This window comes from Apodemus sylvaticus, chromosome 10 (genome assembly GCF_947179515.1).
Source record: "Apodemus sylvaticus chromosome 10, mApoSyl1.1, whole genome shotgun sequence".
Classification (NCBI taxonomy): Eukaryota; Metazoa; Chordata; class Mammalia; order Rodentia; family Muridae; genus Apodemus; species Apodemus sylvaticus.
The window spans coordinates 55706165-55724239 of NC_067481.1; the positions used below are offsets into that span (position 1 = coordinate 55706165).

General features: G+C 45.9%; 1 protein-coding gene across 3 annotated transcripts in view; it reads right to left on the minus strand.

Annotated features, from left to right (window-relative positions):
• Myh10 (myosin heavy chain 10) overlaps positions 1–18075 on the minus strand; it is a 122409-nt gene that overhangs the window by 35548 nt on the left and 68786 nt on the right. For all 3 annotated transcript variants that reach the window (XM_052196902.1, XM_052196903.1, XM_052196904.1), the window contains exons 9-15: positions 17901–18044; positions 17600–17695; positions 16198–16316; positions 15372–15524; positions 11945–12118; positions 9086–9259; positions 8134–8248 (exon numbers count right to left, since the gene is read on the minus strand). In XM_052196902.1, coding sequence (XP_052052862.1) covers positions 8134–8248; positions 9086–9259; positions 11945–12118; positions 15372–15524; positions 16198–16316; positions 17600–17695; positions 17901–18044 — 975 coding nt within the window. The remainder of the gene's footprint in view (positions 1–8133; positions 8249–9085; positions 9260–11944; positions 12119–15371; positions 15525–16197; positions 16317–17599; positions 17696–17900; positions 18045–18075) is intronic.

Below are 18075 nucleotides of genomic sequence, written 5' to 3' on the forward strand. Positions count from 1 at the left end.
TCACGAAAGAGGGATGGTGCCATGATTACTGTCCAAGGGACCAATCACATTAGCTCTGTGTGAGGCTGGGGGGGGGGGGGCGTTCTTTAACTCTTGATGCTGCATGGTCCAGCATGCAATGCCAACAAGCAAAGGCACCATCACCATCTGCCTCACTTTCAATTCAATAGCTCTGGATTACTTTTAAAAATGACTCAGGTTTACAAAAAAACCAATGCTTTATGCTTTCAGGTTGTTTTGTCTTTTTATAATTTCCCATTGAAAACTCAGAGTTGGGTCACAGCACTAAGAAAAACTATCTTGTGGTTAACAGAGAAACACTTCAGGAAAGTCATCAAATGACCCAGAGCACATCACTAAAAGTATGATTTCATTAAAAAACAAAAACAAAACCTGACTCAGATAACTGTCTATTTTAGAAGGGGATTTTCTTATGCAGATGATGAGAACAGAAGCGGAGAAAGGTGGAACACCCAGACACTAGAACCAGCAGCAGCAAGCCACAGCGCAGTGCCACTCCTTTGCTGCCCCTGGCTAGGGCTGGTGGTGGGCACTGTATCTATGATGTGGTTCCCTAGAACGGTGCGAACAATTTCAAGTGTTTACACTATAATTTATTACCCTATAAACTTAAACAGTCAAGAATTAGATGGGTTTATATTCATAATTACAAAAAATGAGATTTTTCATCTATCTTGCCATAAACTGCCAGCATCGGTTTTTATAAGGGAGATGTTGTCTCCTGCCTTTGCCAGGATCCTTAACTGGCTCTTCCCATGGACGACAACCTCAAAGGCAAGGAAGAACAAGATGTTTTCAAAGCCTTTTTTTTCAATCTGGCAAAATATTAGTGCTTACTAAGCTAAGTGTTTGACATTTATTGTGGCTAATAAAAGCCAAAGAGTGGGGAAACCTAATGACTGTCCACTTTAGCAGGCAGGCAGGGTTGGCAGTGCATACGCACCACACTCTCCGGGCAAGGCCCTCCAGCAGGTGCACGGCGAGCTCAGGCTCCCTGCAGCGCTCTCAGCAGTGGAATACTGACCTGCTGCGAGTTCCCAGAAACACCGTCCAATAACACATCTTTATGATACATACCCTATAATTACAGATTTACAACCAGGATGGAATTAGTAGGTAGAGCCAATCTGTTAGAATAATTTTAGCATAGCTAGAAATTTTTAGGACAACTCCAGGAAGTGGAGAGGTTGGCTGACTGATTTAAGGAGACAGCCTTCCTTCTCACCCTCAGCACTAGTGGAGAACTGACTAGGTAGGCATGCCTTTCCTCCCTTCCCACACCTTTTGGAAACCTTTCTCATCATAGGGGCTACTGTTCCCTGGCCTCTTCCTGTCAGGTAGCTGCTGGGACTTATGTAATAGTGGTAGTCCAGCCTGACTGCCTGTTATCAGCTGAGGCTGGGGATGCTGAATGTGGATTTGATTTTAACAACAAAAACAAGAAAATAGACCGCTGTTATTCATGCAGCCACAGTAACTGCACACCCTGAACACCAAGCACTAGGTCAGCATGGTCTACATAGCCAGGGTTATGTAGAGACCCTATCTCAAAAAACAAAGAAACAAACAAGCCCCCAAACCCCAAACCCAAATCCCAGACCTCAACCACAACAACCACCACAACAAAACTAAACCAACCAACCACAGATGAAAAACAAAAAGCTAGGGTACTTCCCACTTTCCTGATGACCAGAAGACCCAGCGTTCTTGTCAACTATCAGTCAGCCCAGATGCAGCCTGGAAATAGTGCTCCTTGAACTTTCCAGTAGAGATAAAACTCAAGCTAAAAAACATTAAGGTGTATGCTGCAACCACCGCCACCACCACCACCACCACCACCACCAACAACAACAACCAACAACCAACCCACTCACTAAAAGCGATAATTTAAGCAGACTGGAGCCTACCAACCCTAAGCTCCGTTAGAACGGATGCCACGACCACCAGAGAAGTCTGCAGATTCAGCAGGAGCACAGTTTTGCCATCCTAGTGCTTTTCTATGAGGAACTTCCCTAAAGCTTTTTAGAGTAGTTGAGAGGTCTCACTATGTAGCTCAGGCTGGCCTTGCAATCTCTCTAGGATTATAGTGTGCACATACCATTCTATTTGACTTTTTTTATGCCTCACTGGACAGAGACAGGGAAAACGGCTGTTTTTGGAGTCAGAAAATCCTCTGTCATGTTTTAAACATGTCTAAGATAATTTCCCCCCATAAATTAAGGCAAGTCTGAGTCTTAGTCGCATTAATAGCTGTTACTCTATCTCAAGATGGCGTCTCTGCACGCAGGATTGAAGGTGGTAGGGGAAGGCTCTGCCAGCAATTAAAACTCACTTCTGGGCACTTCCTACATTTGTGTTATTTTTCTCTCTTCATACCTTTTCAGATCAGTCAGCTGCAATCTGGCACACGTGGGGCTCAAAGCACAAACAGTACTGTGCGTGTAGGACACACTGGGACAAACCAGTGCCAGGGCAGATGATTAGAGTCCAGCCTGGTCTGGGTCCAGTCCAGAGGCACTAACAGCCCCTGCCGTCAGCCGGCACTCACTCTGAGGAGCCGTCTCTAGCTCAGTGTGCCTGCATCCCACGTGTCTGCTTTGTCTTCAGAAATCTGGACTTCCAAGCTATGTACAGGATGACTATTCCTTCAGGCTCTAGCAGAAGCCTGCGGGACCTCCATGTTTGCTGCTAGGAATCCCTGTCACCCCTTTTCCTATATGTTCTTTGGTGCTTTTCGAAAATCTCTTTACCGCAGTTTCATTTGCTTTCCTTAAAAGCTTGAGAACTTATTTCCCAGTACCATGTAACCATGTAGCCATGGTTACATTTTGTTTAGTTGCTTTTTGTTTTGTCTTTGAGGCAGGTCTATGGAGCCCTGGCTATGGCACACTTGGAAGCACGGCATCTGTATTACCTTGCAGGACTGCTGGTGTTTCCTTACAGGTCAGTATGTCACAGCCACCACAATCTGTCCCTAGACTTTTTCACTGTCTCCCAGAAGAACACTGTAAAATACAGCGCCTCACCTTTCATCTGTAAACCTGTCACCTTCCCCTTAGTCTCTCAGACACATAAACAAGTTCTGAGGAGAGGAAAACTTTGCTATAGAATATTCACAAATTCCAAGATTATGTACATGGCCACGGTAGATGGATGGGTGGGTTCTGGAAAGAGTTTGAGACCTTTGCCACGTCACAACACAGAGGAGCCAGAGCCAGGGACATTTTAGTGCTGTGGTGGGAATGTGATGAGCCAGCTGCCTGTTTACTAAGATGACGCCATCAGAGAGGGGATCTGACTGGATCCTGCCAGCAGGAACAAATGCCTGGTCTGTGCACCCAAATGATCAAGACTCACAAGAGCAGGGTTGGGTGAAGCCAGCACTGGTAGAAACTGGGCGTGTGGGACTGCAACTCCAGCAGTCCCGTATTTATTTACGACATGCTCCCCAAAGTCACGCGCTGGGGAAACAAGAGAGCCCTCAATCGGCCTTCACGCTTCCGTCAGAGACCTTCGGCTTCCGTCAGAGACCTTTGGAGAGGGCACACACGTTGCTAATTTTTCTGTCGTTTGAAACCACGTCTCACTGTGCAGCCCATGCTGACCTCAAATCTGTGATTCTTCTGCCTTGGCCTTTCCCAAAATGCCAATCTTCCACAGAACACAAGCAGAAGATGACTGTACAAATCTAAGCCACAGCGTCAGCTCGCCTTCCTCAGCACCCTCAGTACCCGCCAAGGTCATAGGCAATCGGGTTTCCTCTTCCAGAGTTCTGGGGTATTCTCACTGTGGGCTGTGCCATCTGACACACTCCTGTCATCTCCAACTCTGGACTTGCAGTTGGCTCCCTCAGTGTCAGAATCCTGCTGTGGGTTATCACAGCACAGCCCGATGATAGTTTAAAATGCAACTTCTGAGATGGGTTTAGAGGTCAGCATTCTCATGGTCCCAAATTTACATATTTTATAAGATGAAAGTGACTTATGTTCAAATATTGCTCCTTGACAATTTCATTAAAAATTGGAAGGCTAAGTGAATTTCTCATTATATTGGACTTTAGGAACCATCTAGCCAAAGTAAGAACACAGGGTACAAATCTAAACATTTTGGAGCTCAATTTCAAGTATAAATTCTAAGACCATTCCACTGTACCTCAATCGCAAAATGAATACATCAAGCCTTATAGATAGGTTCAGTTCAAGAAAAGGCTAGAGCCAGACAACATCCCACATCAAAACCAAACCACAACTATGGAAACAATCCTGAGGTCAACAAACACTTGTTCTGCTAATTTTTCTGTCGTTTAGTAGTTTAGAGAGAGAAACTTCCTTGAGTTGAAACCACACAAGGTGATCCAGGGATAGAAGAGACATCATCGAGCACACCAGATCCTAAAGGTTCTCTTGCAGAAGTGTGTATCAAAATGGCACAATTGGAAAGGTAGCGAGGGACATTCCTTTCCATATGCAACGCTCTACGTGCTATGCATAAAATAACAAGCGATGTGGAGGCAGTAGCGACTGAATCAGGTATGCACTCAAACACTTGCCCGGAAATAATAAAAGAGAGCATGGAATGGGACGTTCATGCAGGCCCGTGAGCAAAACGAACGAAAGCCCAGAATCCCAACACCCGCCTCCCAGGCCACCCTGCCAGCCCCCACCCCACCGTCTTCTCCTGTGGCCTTAAGACCCTTCTGATTTGGAGGCCCTGCAGGCTGTATACATTCACCTGGCGGCTCATGAAGACCAGAAACACTGTCATAGAAAGAAGCTCTCTGAATATTCTGAATCTCTAAGGCAGAGAAACAGTGAAAACAGGACAGAAGAGCAGATACACAAACACTTCAGTTAGTGGGAAAGACATTTGACATCACAAGTAAACTCTGAAATGGGGCTACCAAAGTAGCTAGTTCAGGGCGGAGCCTATGTAAAAATTACTGTTTCGAGAATCTGTGCAGTTGGATAAAGTTGTTTATATAACATATTCAAGCTGAATCACAAGAGCATATTCCCAACACCAGGTGTGAGCATCAGGCCATATTGACAGTATACAAGAGTAATGAGGTCCTAATTAATCTGTCTTGCAGTTAGTTAATCAGGGCAAGGCAGTGTTGAATTAGAGCCCTAATAATAAATACAAAGTCAGGGGCTTTACTGTAGAAATTCCCAGTACAGATTTTGGAAACATAATTTACTTCAAATATAAATTTCTAAAGATCAGTTAATTACTCAAGTTGTGCTGTAGCAAATGTTAAGGTAACTGTAGCTTTGATCATGCTGTTCCTCATGAAAATGCCCTGGAGGCTGCTGTGCACGCCATGCGTTCTTTAGTTGTTGCTGCTTACAGACAGAGGCCTGAGAAAAGGCGTGGGTTCCTCTGCAGTGGGAAGATCCCCAACATCAGCTTTTAACAAAAGCAGGGCGCTGGGACTCTCTAGGGCAGGGCTGCCATCTACACACTTACTCCTTTTGGTTTGGGCTTGAGAAACCTGTGTGAAACTCTCACGCAAGCTGATTTTGACACAAAGTGTTTCCAGTTCAAGGGGGACTTTGCCTTCTTAGGCCAGCATCACACATGCTCCACCGTGGCCAACTCACACATTTCAATGGCAAGAAAAGAAAATAATTTTATGTTTCATCAGGGCCATTTTTTTTTCCTATGAAAAAAGTTCCTCTTAGCCCAAGAGATCTCTACATCTACAAAGTGACAATTCTCCACTTTGGCTCCCTCATCTAACTTCAGAGCCTGCCACCGCCCTTGTGAGTGAGATCCACAGTCCTCAAGCCTGGGAAAGCCTGAGACCGTCTCTCCGCCTGTGCAATGCCTTACAATAGCACGTGACCTCTCAGATCTCTTGCCACTCAGATTTAAGCAGATGTCTACCTGCGCCTGATGGGACAGGATGATCTAACAGTGACAGTGTAGGGAGAGCAGAAGCTAGCAGAGCCAACTGAACTTGAGGTAGACGAGACCTCTCAGCCTACTCTGACAAGAGTGGCCATGGTACTCAAGCCACACGTAGCAGGAGATGGGCTATCATCGGCAAGCACTGCAGCCTGAATCGTCAGAGTGGCAAACAAATTCTGACAGGGGTGAAAGGGCGTGTCAGTTAAGTGGCACTCTGTCCACACATGGCCCTCAGTGACCCCCCCATGGGCTCATCAGTCCAATCACCACCTTCCCCACCCTCACCTACAGAATCTTTGATCCTAAAACCCGATCCTCTCCAGTTATCTGCAACTAGCGAAGCTTGGAAGGAGGAAGCTCAGCGAGCTGGGAGGAAGACAGACAAATGCAGAGCCCACACTCCTCACTGCATGACGAGTTTGTTGTGCGCTGTGGACATATCTTTTATGCTTCCAAAGGGTTTCAAATGGCAGTTTGGGTAAGGAAAAGAGAAAGAAGGACTTAACCTCTCTTACTAAGTTGCCAGTCTCAGGGGCCTTTATTACTGGTCACCTCCTGCACCCCTCACTTCTAGGGGGTTCCCCCAGTCTACCCAAGAGACAAGCCACTTTATTCATATTTAGACTGAACAGACCCATGTTGATGGGTTTTATCCAGGGAAGTATAAGCACCCCTCCACCTGGGTCAGGTGACTAGGGCTGAGCCTGGCTGCAAACATCACCACAGCCTCACTCCTGCCTTCTGACCCTTTCTGCCCCAGCCTTACTATCTAGCCAGAATGGACTCCTGAGTGCTGGCTTTCTGTCTCCATTCCAGGTCACTTTACACCCTTCCCTACCCCGAGCCAAGCTAACTTGTTCTTTGAGCTAGGAGGAAGAGGGGCCGTGTATGCCCTATCCTGGGTAATAAATGGGCAAATATTTATGACAGACAGCACTGCATGTCACTCCTTTGAGAAACACTCCACATCTACACTGCCAATCCAGTGCTGAACTGTCTAGTACCAGGGCCTGGGGAATGACCTGAGCCCGGTTCTTTCTCCTCCTTCATGTTCAGTTTCTCAGATTCCATGGTGATGACTTAACATCATTGCTCAGGAATAGCTCCACTCTGAAACTATGGACTAAGTGAAGCCCCGATCTTTTGCTGTGCATTCAGACAGCACCTTGACTAACTAGGTCACTGCAAGGGGCATTGTGCACCTGTAGGAGAGCCAGCCTTCTCCTAAGTCCCCTCTTTGTATAGTCTTAGGCACACCTCTTCCCAGACACAGGCACACATGTGGGTGGTGAGACCCACTCCTAGAGCTCCCTCCTATACCTGTCCGGCCCACTACACATGATCACTCGTGAGTACACTGCCCTTCACATGGTCACTGTTCTCCTGAAGACTTTCTCCTTGTCCTTTTTCTATCTCTTTCTTTTGCCTTAACTGCCCAAACCCTCTTGGTCTATTGTGTTTCTCTCTACCACTGAGAAGATGGCTAAGCTAACACACCTTGGGATCGGAAGAAGAAAAGCGAGCTAGTTACTGAACCAGTGGGAGTCACCTGAGTGAAGAGAGACATAACCAGAACGAAGGCTAGCAGAGAGCTAAACTCTAAGATGTGTTCCGACTAGGTATAAACAAATACAAGCATTTTATATCCTAGTAAAATCTACCCTGTGGTAAATGTCAGCAGAAATCAGAAATCACTTGAGGTCCATACATAGAACAGAACTATGAAGATTAATGAAAATAGAAGCAACTGGTCAATATGCAGGATATCAAAGAGTTCACTCACTGGCTACTGTGTATTTGTGCACACACATGCATGATGGACACACAGCTTGCTAGACCTGTGTTCCATACCAGGAAAAAGATCTTCTCATTTTGTTTGTACCTGTGCCTTTATGTCATAACCTCAACTGTCACTGGGAAGCCTGAGGGATCCTGTAACTTCCTGTGGCTCTGAATGTACACCATTTCCATATGCCCCACAGCGTCTGACTAAGGGGGCAGATGGTTTGTATTTATTTCTTAAGCCAAATATTCATAAAATGGGTAACATCTGACATAACGGCAGCCGTGCTCTAGGGAAAGATTTTAAAGCAATAAAAACGTATGGATCTATACAAACACACATATGTGAGAGAACTGTAAATAAACCTTAGCTACAGAAGAGCCAGGCCAAGCTTAAATACAAACACAAGCTCATCTCACCATCCTTCCAAAGCTCAGCGACAAATCTGTCTGACGACTGGTGCAGGAGGGTGGCCACGTTGTCATTCAGAGGGTCCATGTTCTTCATCAGCCACTCATCCGCCTTATAGTCCACCTGTCCCCACAAAGCCAAGGAAGAAATGAAGAGCACACAGCTGATTGCCATCTGAAGTCGAATCAAAGCCCTTCACTAAACAATTCCGCACTGGACTGTCGGCGGCAGGTAAGAATATATTTAAACATGTTCATCATCACCTTACATCACAACATGCGGCAAAGCCACAGACCGGTTCTTTTTTCCCTTCCTTCCTTCCTTCCTCCCTCCCTCCCTCCCTCCCTCCCTCCCTCCACTTCCTTCCTCCCTCCCTCCCTCCCTGCTCTCTCTCTCTCCCTCCCCTCCCCCCTTCTGAGACAGGGTCTGATCTTCGTGACTCTAAGGGCTAGGATTATAAGTGTGTAGCACATTCCAGCCAAGTTTGTTTCTTCTTCCTCTTTTGAGACAAGGTCTCACTATAGCCAAGGCAAGTCTGGAACTCATTCTGTAGACCGGGCTGGTTTTGGACTCACAGAGATCTGCCTGCCACTGCCTCTCAGTACTGAGATTAAAGGTGTGTGCCGTCATGCCCGGAAGTTCTTAGTTTCTGTGTGTGGAGTGCACATGCGCACGTGGAGCCCAGGTCCACTTGCGTGTCTTTATTTATCACTTTCCACCCGCTCTCACGGATCCTGTAGCTTGGCACTTCAGCTAAGCTGACCGGGCAGTGGACCCTGAGGATGGTTTGTCTCCACTGTGCCTCCCAGCATTGGGGTTAGGATGCTCTCCACCATGCCTGACTTGCTTGGGTACTGACGATTCAAATTCAAGCTCCCTGGGCTTGGGCAGCAAGCGTTTGCCTGCTGAGCCCTACCATGCAGCACTCTATCAGCGTTTAAGTTGAGGGTTCTTTCTCACCTTCCCTGCATAGTGGATGATGCAGAAGTCAGCTTTGTCTTTCAGTTGCCGTGGCTTCTGAAACTTAGAATGGGAACCTTGCTCCTGAACCAGCTTTTCAACAAATGTTTTATCTGTAGCTTTGGGGAACCAGCATTCTTCATCCAGGAGGGCCAGCACGCCAGGGGGATTGGCCTGAGAATGAAAAGCAGTGAGGACGGACAACGTTAGCAGTGGCACCACCGGGGCATTGGCAGCTTACTGCCACAACCAACAACTCTATGAAGATCTAGGAAAGAACCAACTTCTCCAGCGGAAAGTATGTCCAAGCCATAACAAGCTAAAAGTTCAAACAGATGATAAGTTACTAAACACTGGGAAGAAATGGATAACGTATCGAATAAGCCTTGAAATCTTGAGATATGTACATTATAAGCAAACTAATTACAGTAGACACTCCACAAAAGCATCAAATTCAGAAGCCAGAATGGAGCTGGGAGTGGGAGGGGACGGGTGGAGGGATCCAAGTAAGTGTTTTACGTGCAATGGCTGCTGGGAATAGTATAAAGTTCAACTAACCAGACACTGTACATGCTAAGCAATTGAAGTTTTTGTTTAACTGATGATTAAATAGGCTGTACCACTTCTTGTTGGTAAAATATCTGAAGCTATTAATCATTACAACATGGTGTGGTTGTTTGAAGAAAAATGTCCCCAGACTCTGGCATTTGAATAATCAGTCCCCAGCTAGTGGTGCTGTTTGGGGGGAGGCACAGCCTTGTTGGAGGAAGTTCTCGAGGTTTCAAAGCCACACAATGCCATTACTGGTTCACTCCCAGCTGTTCCTGCCACCATGACTGCTGCCGGCTACCACAGTTACCTGCCTCAATGGCCTCTCCTCCCTCTGGAACTGTGAGCCTAAGTTAAATCCTTCCTTCTATAAGTCGCTTTGTTCTATCGAAACAACAGAAAAGTGATCATAAATTATGAGAAGGGTAACACAACTGTCAGCTACTTTAAAAGGTTTGGCAAATCCAGAGACAGAAAGCATATCAGCTGGGCCATGTTGGGTGTGTGTGGGGCTACAGGGTATCAGGATTTTAGTGGGGTAGGATCATGAAAATGTAGAATTAGTGGTAAAGACCACTCATGGTATGATATAGCACAAAAATGCTGAATTCCAGCCTTAACAGGTTCATTTATGTATGTGAATTATGTCTTAATTAAAAGAATAAAAAAAAAAAACTATAGCTTGCCTTCTCTTGGATAATTTTCTTTTTCAACATAAGTGACTTAGAAACAGAAACAAACTATTTAGAGCAGTGGACTCCTTAGTAGTGCTTCTGGACAACTGTTTGCCGCTCTAGCGCCAACAAGGCCAGCCAGCATGTGACACGGCACTGAACTCACATTCTGAATCTTTTTTTTCCTTTTTGTATAAAACTTTAGAAGCTATTTTCTTCAGGTATTTACTGGGTAAAGACACTATTTGAAAGGCAAGTAGGGGTTACAGTTGAGTATAAATGAAGCAATGTGATGGTGACAGGCACAGGCATGCACTGACTGGAGTGCACGGTGCTTGGGACCTAGGAACCCTTCTACAACGTGACCCTTGGCTCCTTTCTCAAAGAACTTTCGGGGTTTCAGATCAGTTATAAAGAGATGATACACATTGTCCAAGGTTGGCTATCTCTGGAGAAGCCATGGTTACAGTGGCAGGCTCCTGTGGCAGGGTTACAGTGGAAGGGAGTTAATGTGACTGAGCCAGGACCACAGGGGCAGGCAGCCGGAGCTACTGAGCCAGGATCACAGGGGTAGGCAGCCAGGGCTACTGAGCCAGGATCTCAGGGGCAGGCAGCCAGGGCTACTGAGCCAGGATCTCAGGGGCAGGCAGCCAGGGCTACTGAGCCAGGATCATAGGGGCAGGCAGCTGGAGCTACTGAACCAGGATCACAGGGGCGGGCAGCTGGAGCTACTGTCCACGGTTTGAAGTATGAAGCATGACACTGAAGTTAAGGTCACAGAAACTGTAACATTCAATTTCACATCCCCTTGAGCAAAAACATTCCTAAATCCTTTTCTGTTTTAAATCTGATTTATTATTTTTATGTGTCTGTGCACATGTATGCTGGTGCCCACGGAAGCCAGGAAGGAAAGTAGGAAGGCGCTTACCTCCTCCTGCCTAGAGCATCTAGGTCATCTGGTTACGGTGACCCCTGCACCACCCAGCCCAGTACTTCTTTAAGCCACCACTTTCACTATGTTTGTCATCCCCCAAGTCCTGCCCTAGGACATCTCTCACTCCCTTCACAGCCTGTCTCCAGCCTTCAGGCCCAGAGCATCTGACAGACCTTCAGTGAAGCAGGGATTATTATGAAGGACTAGCTTACTCCTTCTTGGCAGAGCTAAGCTGTGGACTGTCCCGCATCGTGTGTCCTTAAATGTGTATCTGCCAAAAGAATGTCCCCTCAAACATACTTCAAAAGCAAATCACTGTCAAAATAAGAGATACTTACAAAAGGCTGAGCTCAAATTCAATTATTTAAGAAGTTTATGTGACACACCTAGTTCTCAGCTAAGTGTCCCTGTATTACCTAGGACGGAAGTGGAGCAGCACACGCCCTTTGACTGGTACACACCAGTGCTACCACCACACTGGTCTCTGTGGTCTGTGAGGACTGACACAAACACAAGGACAGGGGGCTCAAGACTGCACCTGAGGAGACCTAACGGAGGCTCTGACTGCCTGATCACTCGCTCTTACACAGGTTGTGTTATCAGAATATCATTTTCCTAGACCATCTGCCTCAGATTATGCCAGAAAGAAGACTAAAGGCTCTGCTCAACAGACAGGAAGCCAGGCAGGGAGGAGACACTCACAGGTCTCTCTATCAGGTCGATGCAGGGCTGCAGGTCGAGGCCGAAGTCGATGAAGTTCCACTCGATGCCCTCTCGCTGGTACTCCTCCTGCTCCAGGATGAACATGGTGTGGTTGAACAGCTGCTGCAGCTTCTCGTTGGTGTAGTTGATGCACAGCTGCTCGAAGGAGTTCAGCTGCAGGTTGAGCCATGGGAGGGAAGACAGGAATACTTAGCCATCTAGTTACCCCAAAAGCTCATTCTAACTATTCCTTAGGCATCCCCGACACTACTGAGATTAAAGCTGATGACTACCCTAAGGGAAGGCTCTCTCCTCTCTCACAGCTGCCCCACCGCCACAGGACTGTGACAAGATAAAGACAGGCCTGTGAGAGAGACAGCTCAGTGAGTAAAGGTGCTTACAGTATGAGCTGAGCTCAGCCTCCGGAAGTCGTGGAGTAGAAAGAGAACTGACTTCTGTGTGTGCATGAGTGAGAGTGAGTGTGTGTGTGTGTGTAACACTGAGCCCGACCCACCATGCTCTTAACCAGTGACTGCTCCTTCCTACGCCTGCTTCTATGGGAGTCCTTCCCACATCAGAAGCCTGATGTTAGTGACACCAAATATGACACCGCCCGGCTGTGACAGGCGAATCTGAGCATCCTTCATCCACTGCCGCCACTCCCTCATTCGTCTATGAATGCTGCCCCACCCTGTCCATTGTTCTGCTTAGTAGACACATTACTTAGGATGTGATTTTCTTAATTTATTCACCTAAGTACAACCCATATTCTATTTCCATGCTGTTCATACAAGTAGCATGTACACATAAATAATGTCTTTCATTATAACAAGTGGCTTTAAATTAGAGAGGTTCAATTGCTCTACATAGAATAATAGATTTATGGTCTGTAAAGGCCACTCAGTATCCCACAGCCCATGAAGCTGGTTTGTTGTTTAGAATGAGGTCATACTGGGAAGGCACACTGCTTCCCTTCCAACACAGCATATTAATTACGAAGTTGAATATACTGAATTCCAGTAACTGCAAGAGCCAGTTTCTAACATCCATTATATAACCTTCTAGTGACAATGGCAAAAGCTTGCAAGGTAAGAAATTAAGGATAACATCTAGGTACAGATGCTTTCTGGTAGTAGTGTTTCCTTTGGAAACGTGGCTTTTCTGATGAAATCCTACCTGACCAACCCCAGAATGTAAATTCTCATTAACTAATAAAATTACACTTTTAAAAGTACAGCAAACAAAACAGGAAGCTTCCTATGGATATGAATTTTGGTTTTAATAGCTGCCGTGTCTATCATGATGCCTGGCTATTCCCAAGAGGTCCAGTGTCTGCTGAATGAGCAACTCCTTGTGGCTTTGTGGGTATTTAGTCATCAGCACTATAAAAGATGTGGTTTACTTTTAAGTAGCCCAATACGATAGGAAAAAAGACACACTGAAACATAGCGTGCTGTTTTAGTATGCTCAAAAGTTTAAAAGAGCCTGAGTCGGTAGCGTCAGGGAGAGGACACGGCAGCCTGTCTGCTCTCTCCACAGCTGTACCAATCTGCCAAATATGGCATCTTCCGAGAGAATTTCGGTACAAAAATGAAACATTTGAGGCTTATGACCTGGGTTCTTGTACAACTTCGAGTGATTTATAAACTATGGAATCAGAAAGCAATGTGCCCTCTTCCAAAACCTCTTCACTTTTCACTAATTCATTTGAGTTATAACCCCACCTTATTAAATGATCAAGATCTCACTAACATTTAAAAGCTTAAAAGGAGTATTTCTTTTTAAAAATGTTTTATTGTATTTTGTGTATACATGTATATGTGTGTACCACATACATGCAGTGCCTGAGGTAGCCAGAGGAGGGTATCAGAACTGGAGTTACACATGGCTGTGAGCTGTCACATGGGTGCTGGGAGCTGTCCCATGCGTGCTGGGAATCCAATCCAATTCCTGGTCCTGTGCAAGAGCAGCAAGTATACTGCGGCGCTCTCTCCAGTCCCCATGCTTGTATTTCTTAATGAACATACTCAACCTGTGCAGCCCCCACCCCCATAAGGCCAACAGGCACACAGGTCTAGCTCTAACTTCATGATGAAGGACTGCTCTGCCTGTGACAGCTCTCCATCCTGCGGTACCTCATATCTGTCATTTCTGGTGGAGAAACCAGAAAACAGGTGTCCTGTGCAGTCTCCTCCATAACGTGTTTCTTCTACTTTGGTCCAGGCTATAAAGGTCTACTTTAGTTGGGGCCTTTCTTTCATTGTATCTTCTATTTACACAGTTGGAAAGGTGATAGATTATTTTTTAATGCAATTTTTAAAAAGTGCCCAATGGCCGGGCGGTGGTGGTGCATGCCTGTAATCCCAGCATTCTGGGAGGCAGAGGCAGGCGGATTTCTGAGTTCGAGGCTAGCCTGGTCTATAGAGTGAGTTCCAGGACAGCTAGGCTATACAGAGAAACCCTGTCTCGAAAAAACCAAATCCAAAAAAACCAAAATAAATAAATAAATAAATAAAAAGTGCCCAATGATTATAAGATTTCTCAAGGTACTGATACAGCACTGCATACTACGGTTTCTTAGCGTTCTTGGCGTCGTGGTGTAAACTGAGCGGAGGAAGGTGCTTCCCACAGTGATCCAGTTTGGATGACACTGGACTGAGAATTTTAGGGCGGGACAATTCAATGCTCAATCATGGCAAAACTGATACACTGGCTATAGCAGCGGCATTTGATCTAATATTCACGCCTTCCACATAATCTGTCAGAGGAGACGGGAGCACCACAGCTGTGTACATCCAGACTGTGTGTGGATCTTTGGATCTGTATTTATAAAAAAGTATTTTTGGGGGACTGAAAAAAATATCTAGTTGTCTGAAAACTGACAGTAGATGTGTATGATGCACAGCCTTAACCCGTCGTCAAGGGACACAGGCTGACATCCTGTCCCGTGCCTGTCAACCTGCTCTCCCTGGACCACTGAGACCCACACGGTGCTCTGGTCCATTCCTCCGACTCCTCAGGACGGCAGCTTCTATATCTCCATCGTCCTCTTCCTTTGGTCAGCCATGAATTCCTAGCAACTTTGATTTGCTAGCAAAGGTTGATTTCTAGCAATCTAACCTTTGAAAACTACTCTTACAGAAGCACTGGATTCTCTACCCAGAAAGAAAAGCTTTCTGAGCTGGCAGCGTCTTGTCTTCCAAGAATGTCTAATTGTGCAACACTCACCTAACAATCTCTCTGCACTCTCTCGGGTCTATGGACAAAGCTGTGAACTGAGTGGCTATTGGCTGTCTACTGCTTGGCTCTAATCAAGGAGCAAGGAATGTAGCTGCTCTGACTGCCTGGCGCTGAACTGTGTGAATGAACCTGTTAGAACAAACAACAACAGCAACAAAATAGCAAAAGGGAGAGAGATGAGGAATACCTCAAAAATTTCAAAACCAGCAATATCCAGGATCCCAATGAACGAAGCTCCCTGGCGTTTGGTCCTATCCAGCGCTTTATTGATGCGGTGAACGAGCCAGCGAAACAACCGCTCATAGGTAGCTTTTGCCAATGCTTCCACTGCAAAATCTGCCTGTAATTAGATAACATCAACCTTTTATCCAGGAAGCGGTCTCAACAAGACATTAGTAGCTGTAATATGGAGTTCAATACACAGATCTCAACGCTGCTTAATTACATCTCAGTATTACACACCAATAGAGCCATAAGTGTGCTTAATGAGAACATGGCTAATCACTTTAGGGCTGGGCCAAGCCTGACCCTGGCCCTAGAGCCTGGGGCAATTGCATGTCTCATCTGTCTGCTTTCTTGGCAGTGTGCCCCTGAAAAAAATCACCCTCTAACCTTCTTAATCAAAGCTAATGATATCCTTAAAGCCATTACAACCAAGCAGCATGACGGACCCCCCCACCCCCCACCCCCCCTGATTGCTGCTGCTTTTCCATCCAGGAAGAAGATAGTGGTGGCCTTTGTCTTGTTTGGCTGCTATGAAACCCAAGATTTGTCTGTCAAATTATTTATCAGCTAGGGGACAATTGGAGAAGGCATTTCACATTCCAAAAATCAATTTAAAATTCCTTAAAGGAAAAAAAAAAGTAAACTACAGAAAAACCAAAACTCATTTAGTTTCAAGTCAGTTCTGTGTGCTCTTACTGACTCGGTGTGGAACGTGTCAAGCAGGGTGACTGACCTAAGGTTTTCATTCCAGTGTCTTGGTTAAAAGCGCCACCGGTGGCTGGACTCACCTGCTCTTTGGTCTGGGCTTTCTGTACGTAGTCTCGGCCAACTTTGATCCTGGGCGTGAGGATGGCCCGAGTGAACTCCATCACATTCATCCCAAGCAGGTGGCAGAGCTTCTGTGCAACTGAAGTGTAAAAGTTTCCTAAATGCCTTATTTCTACTTGGCATCCAATCATGGCATTACAGCAATGGCAAACTTTGTCTTCAAGTGTGCTAATACTTCAGGCCAGGTGGCAAATGCTTTAGACTCTTCTGGGTCAACCATACATCAATGAGACAGGAAGTCTTTACCCTCCTGGCCTTCTAGAAGAGTGACCTCCTTGTCCAAACTGTACTACAACATGCTGTACCTTAAATCTTACATCACTTCATTTACGTAAGTTGAGGATGTGAGTGGGTGGGAGGCACATGGTGGATGGAGTTCTTCTGCTAACTTAACTTTGTGACTCCAGGACACACAAAGGGGCCTAGAGGTCAAAAGCTGACCCACCACATGGTCAAGAAATGCTGACCGTGACCTGGATATGGTGGAGCATGCCTTTAATCCTTGCACTCAGAAGCAGAGGCAGATGGATGTTTGGGAGTTTGAGGCCTGCCTGATCTATAGTTCTAGAACAGCCAGGGCTATGCAGAGAAATGCTGCCTTACAAATAAAACAGGAAATAGTGAGCATGCTACTGGAGGAGAGCCAGTGCCTCAGGAGTCACACAGAAATAAACACTAAGGAACCTCAAGTGGGGTACGAAAAGGGGCCCTTTTTTTGGGACAGTGTTTTTGGGTATATGTGTGCACATGCATATGGAAGCTACAGGGCACCGTGGGTGCTGTTACTCAGGTGGCATCCACCTTACTACTGAGAGAGATTAGGCTGGGCTGGCTAGACAGGGAGACTCAGGGACTTGCCAATGCCTGACTTACTTGATTACAACAATGTGACCTCCACCTGACTTTTTATGTATGTTTTGGGATAGAACTCAGGTCCCCATGCTTGTATAACAAGCACTGTATCATATGAGCAACTTCCTACCCCAAAAGATGGTCTCACGGGTAGGAGATGTGACTTTACTACGTCGGCACTCACTGACTATAGTGCACCTCAGATACCTCAGTGAGCCGTCGGAGGCAATAGAGGTTCCTCATGTCCCTTCAGAAACAATCTGTCAGATCCCAATACCTGCAACCACATCCTCCTGGTATGCAACTTCTATCCTGACCAGTGTTTAAATTCATTTTCAACATTTAGAGACAGAAAAATTTCACATTAAAAAAAAAAATCTAGATTTCCAATGAGTCCGCACACAGTGTATCCCTGTAGTAAGGAGTCCAAGGCCACATGAAGTACAGTGAGAGGCCACATCTCAGCCCCCAACCTAAAGGGAAAGGTAAAAGCGGTGCTCATTAGCTCACCTGTGTTCTCTGGCATGGAAGCTTGGTCAGTGTTTCTCTCTTTTTTGAAAGAAATGTTTCCAAACTGCAGCACTGAAGATACTACTTTAAGCATCGCTTTATATGGATAAAAAGAAAAGAAGAAAAGTTGATCAAAATGTCGCAGAGACATAGCCTAACTTATCTGGTGCCACAGCTGGCTCCATGTAACTCTTTGGCAATTCTCTGGGGTTTTTCCGTTAGTGCCCCCATTATCTAAGGTGGGTTCTTATGCCAGATTCGGGGTTCTAACAGTGAAGAGCAGAGGGCAGGACACACGTACAGAGGATCTCTTCGTGAGAGAAGCCCATGATGTGCATGGCTTCCATGGTCTCCTGAAAGTTATCCTTGTCTTGCTGTCCAGGAATAGGAATATAGCCATTGGAGAGGAATCTGTAGTTATTAAAACCTTCCAGGAGTAAGTCGGCTAAAAGGAAAGACAATGACATCAATTTAAC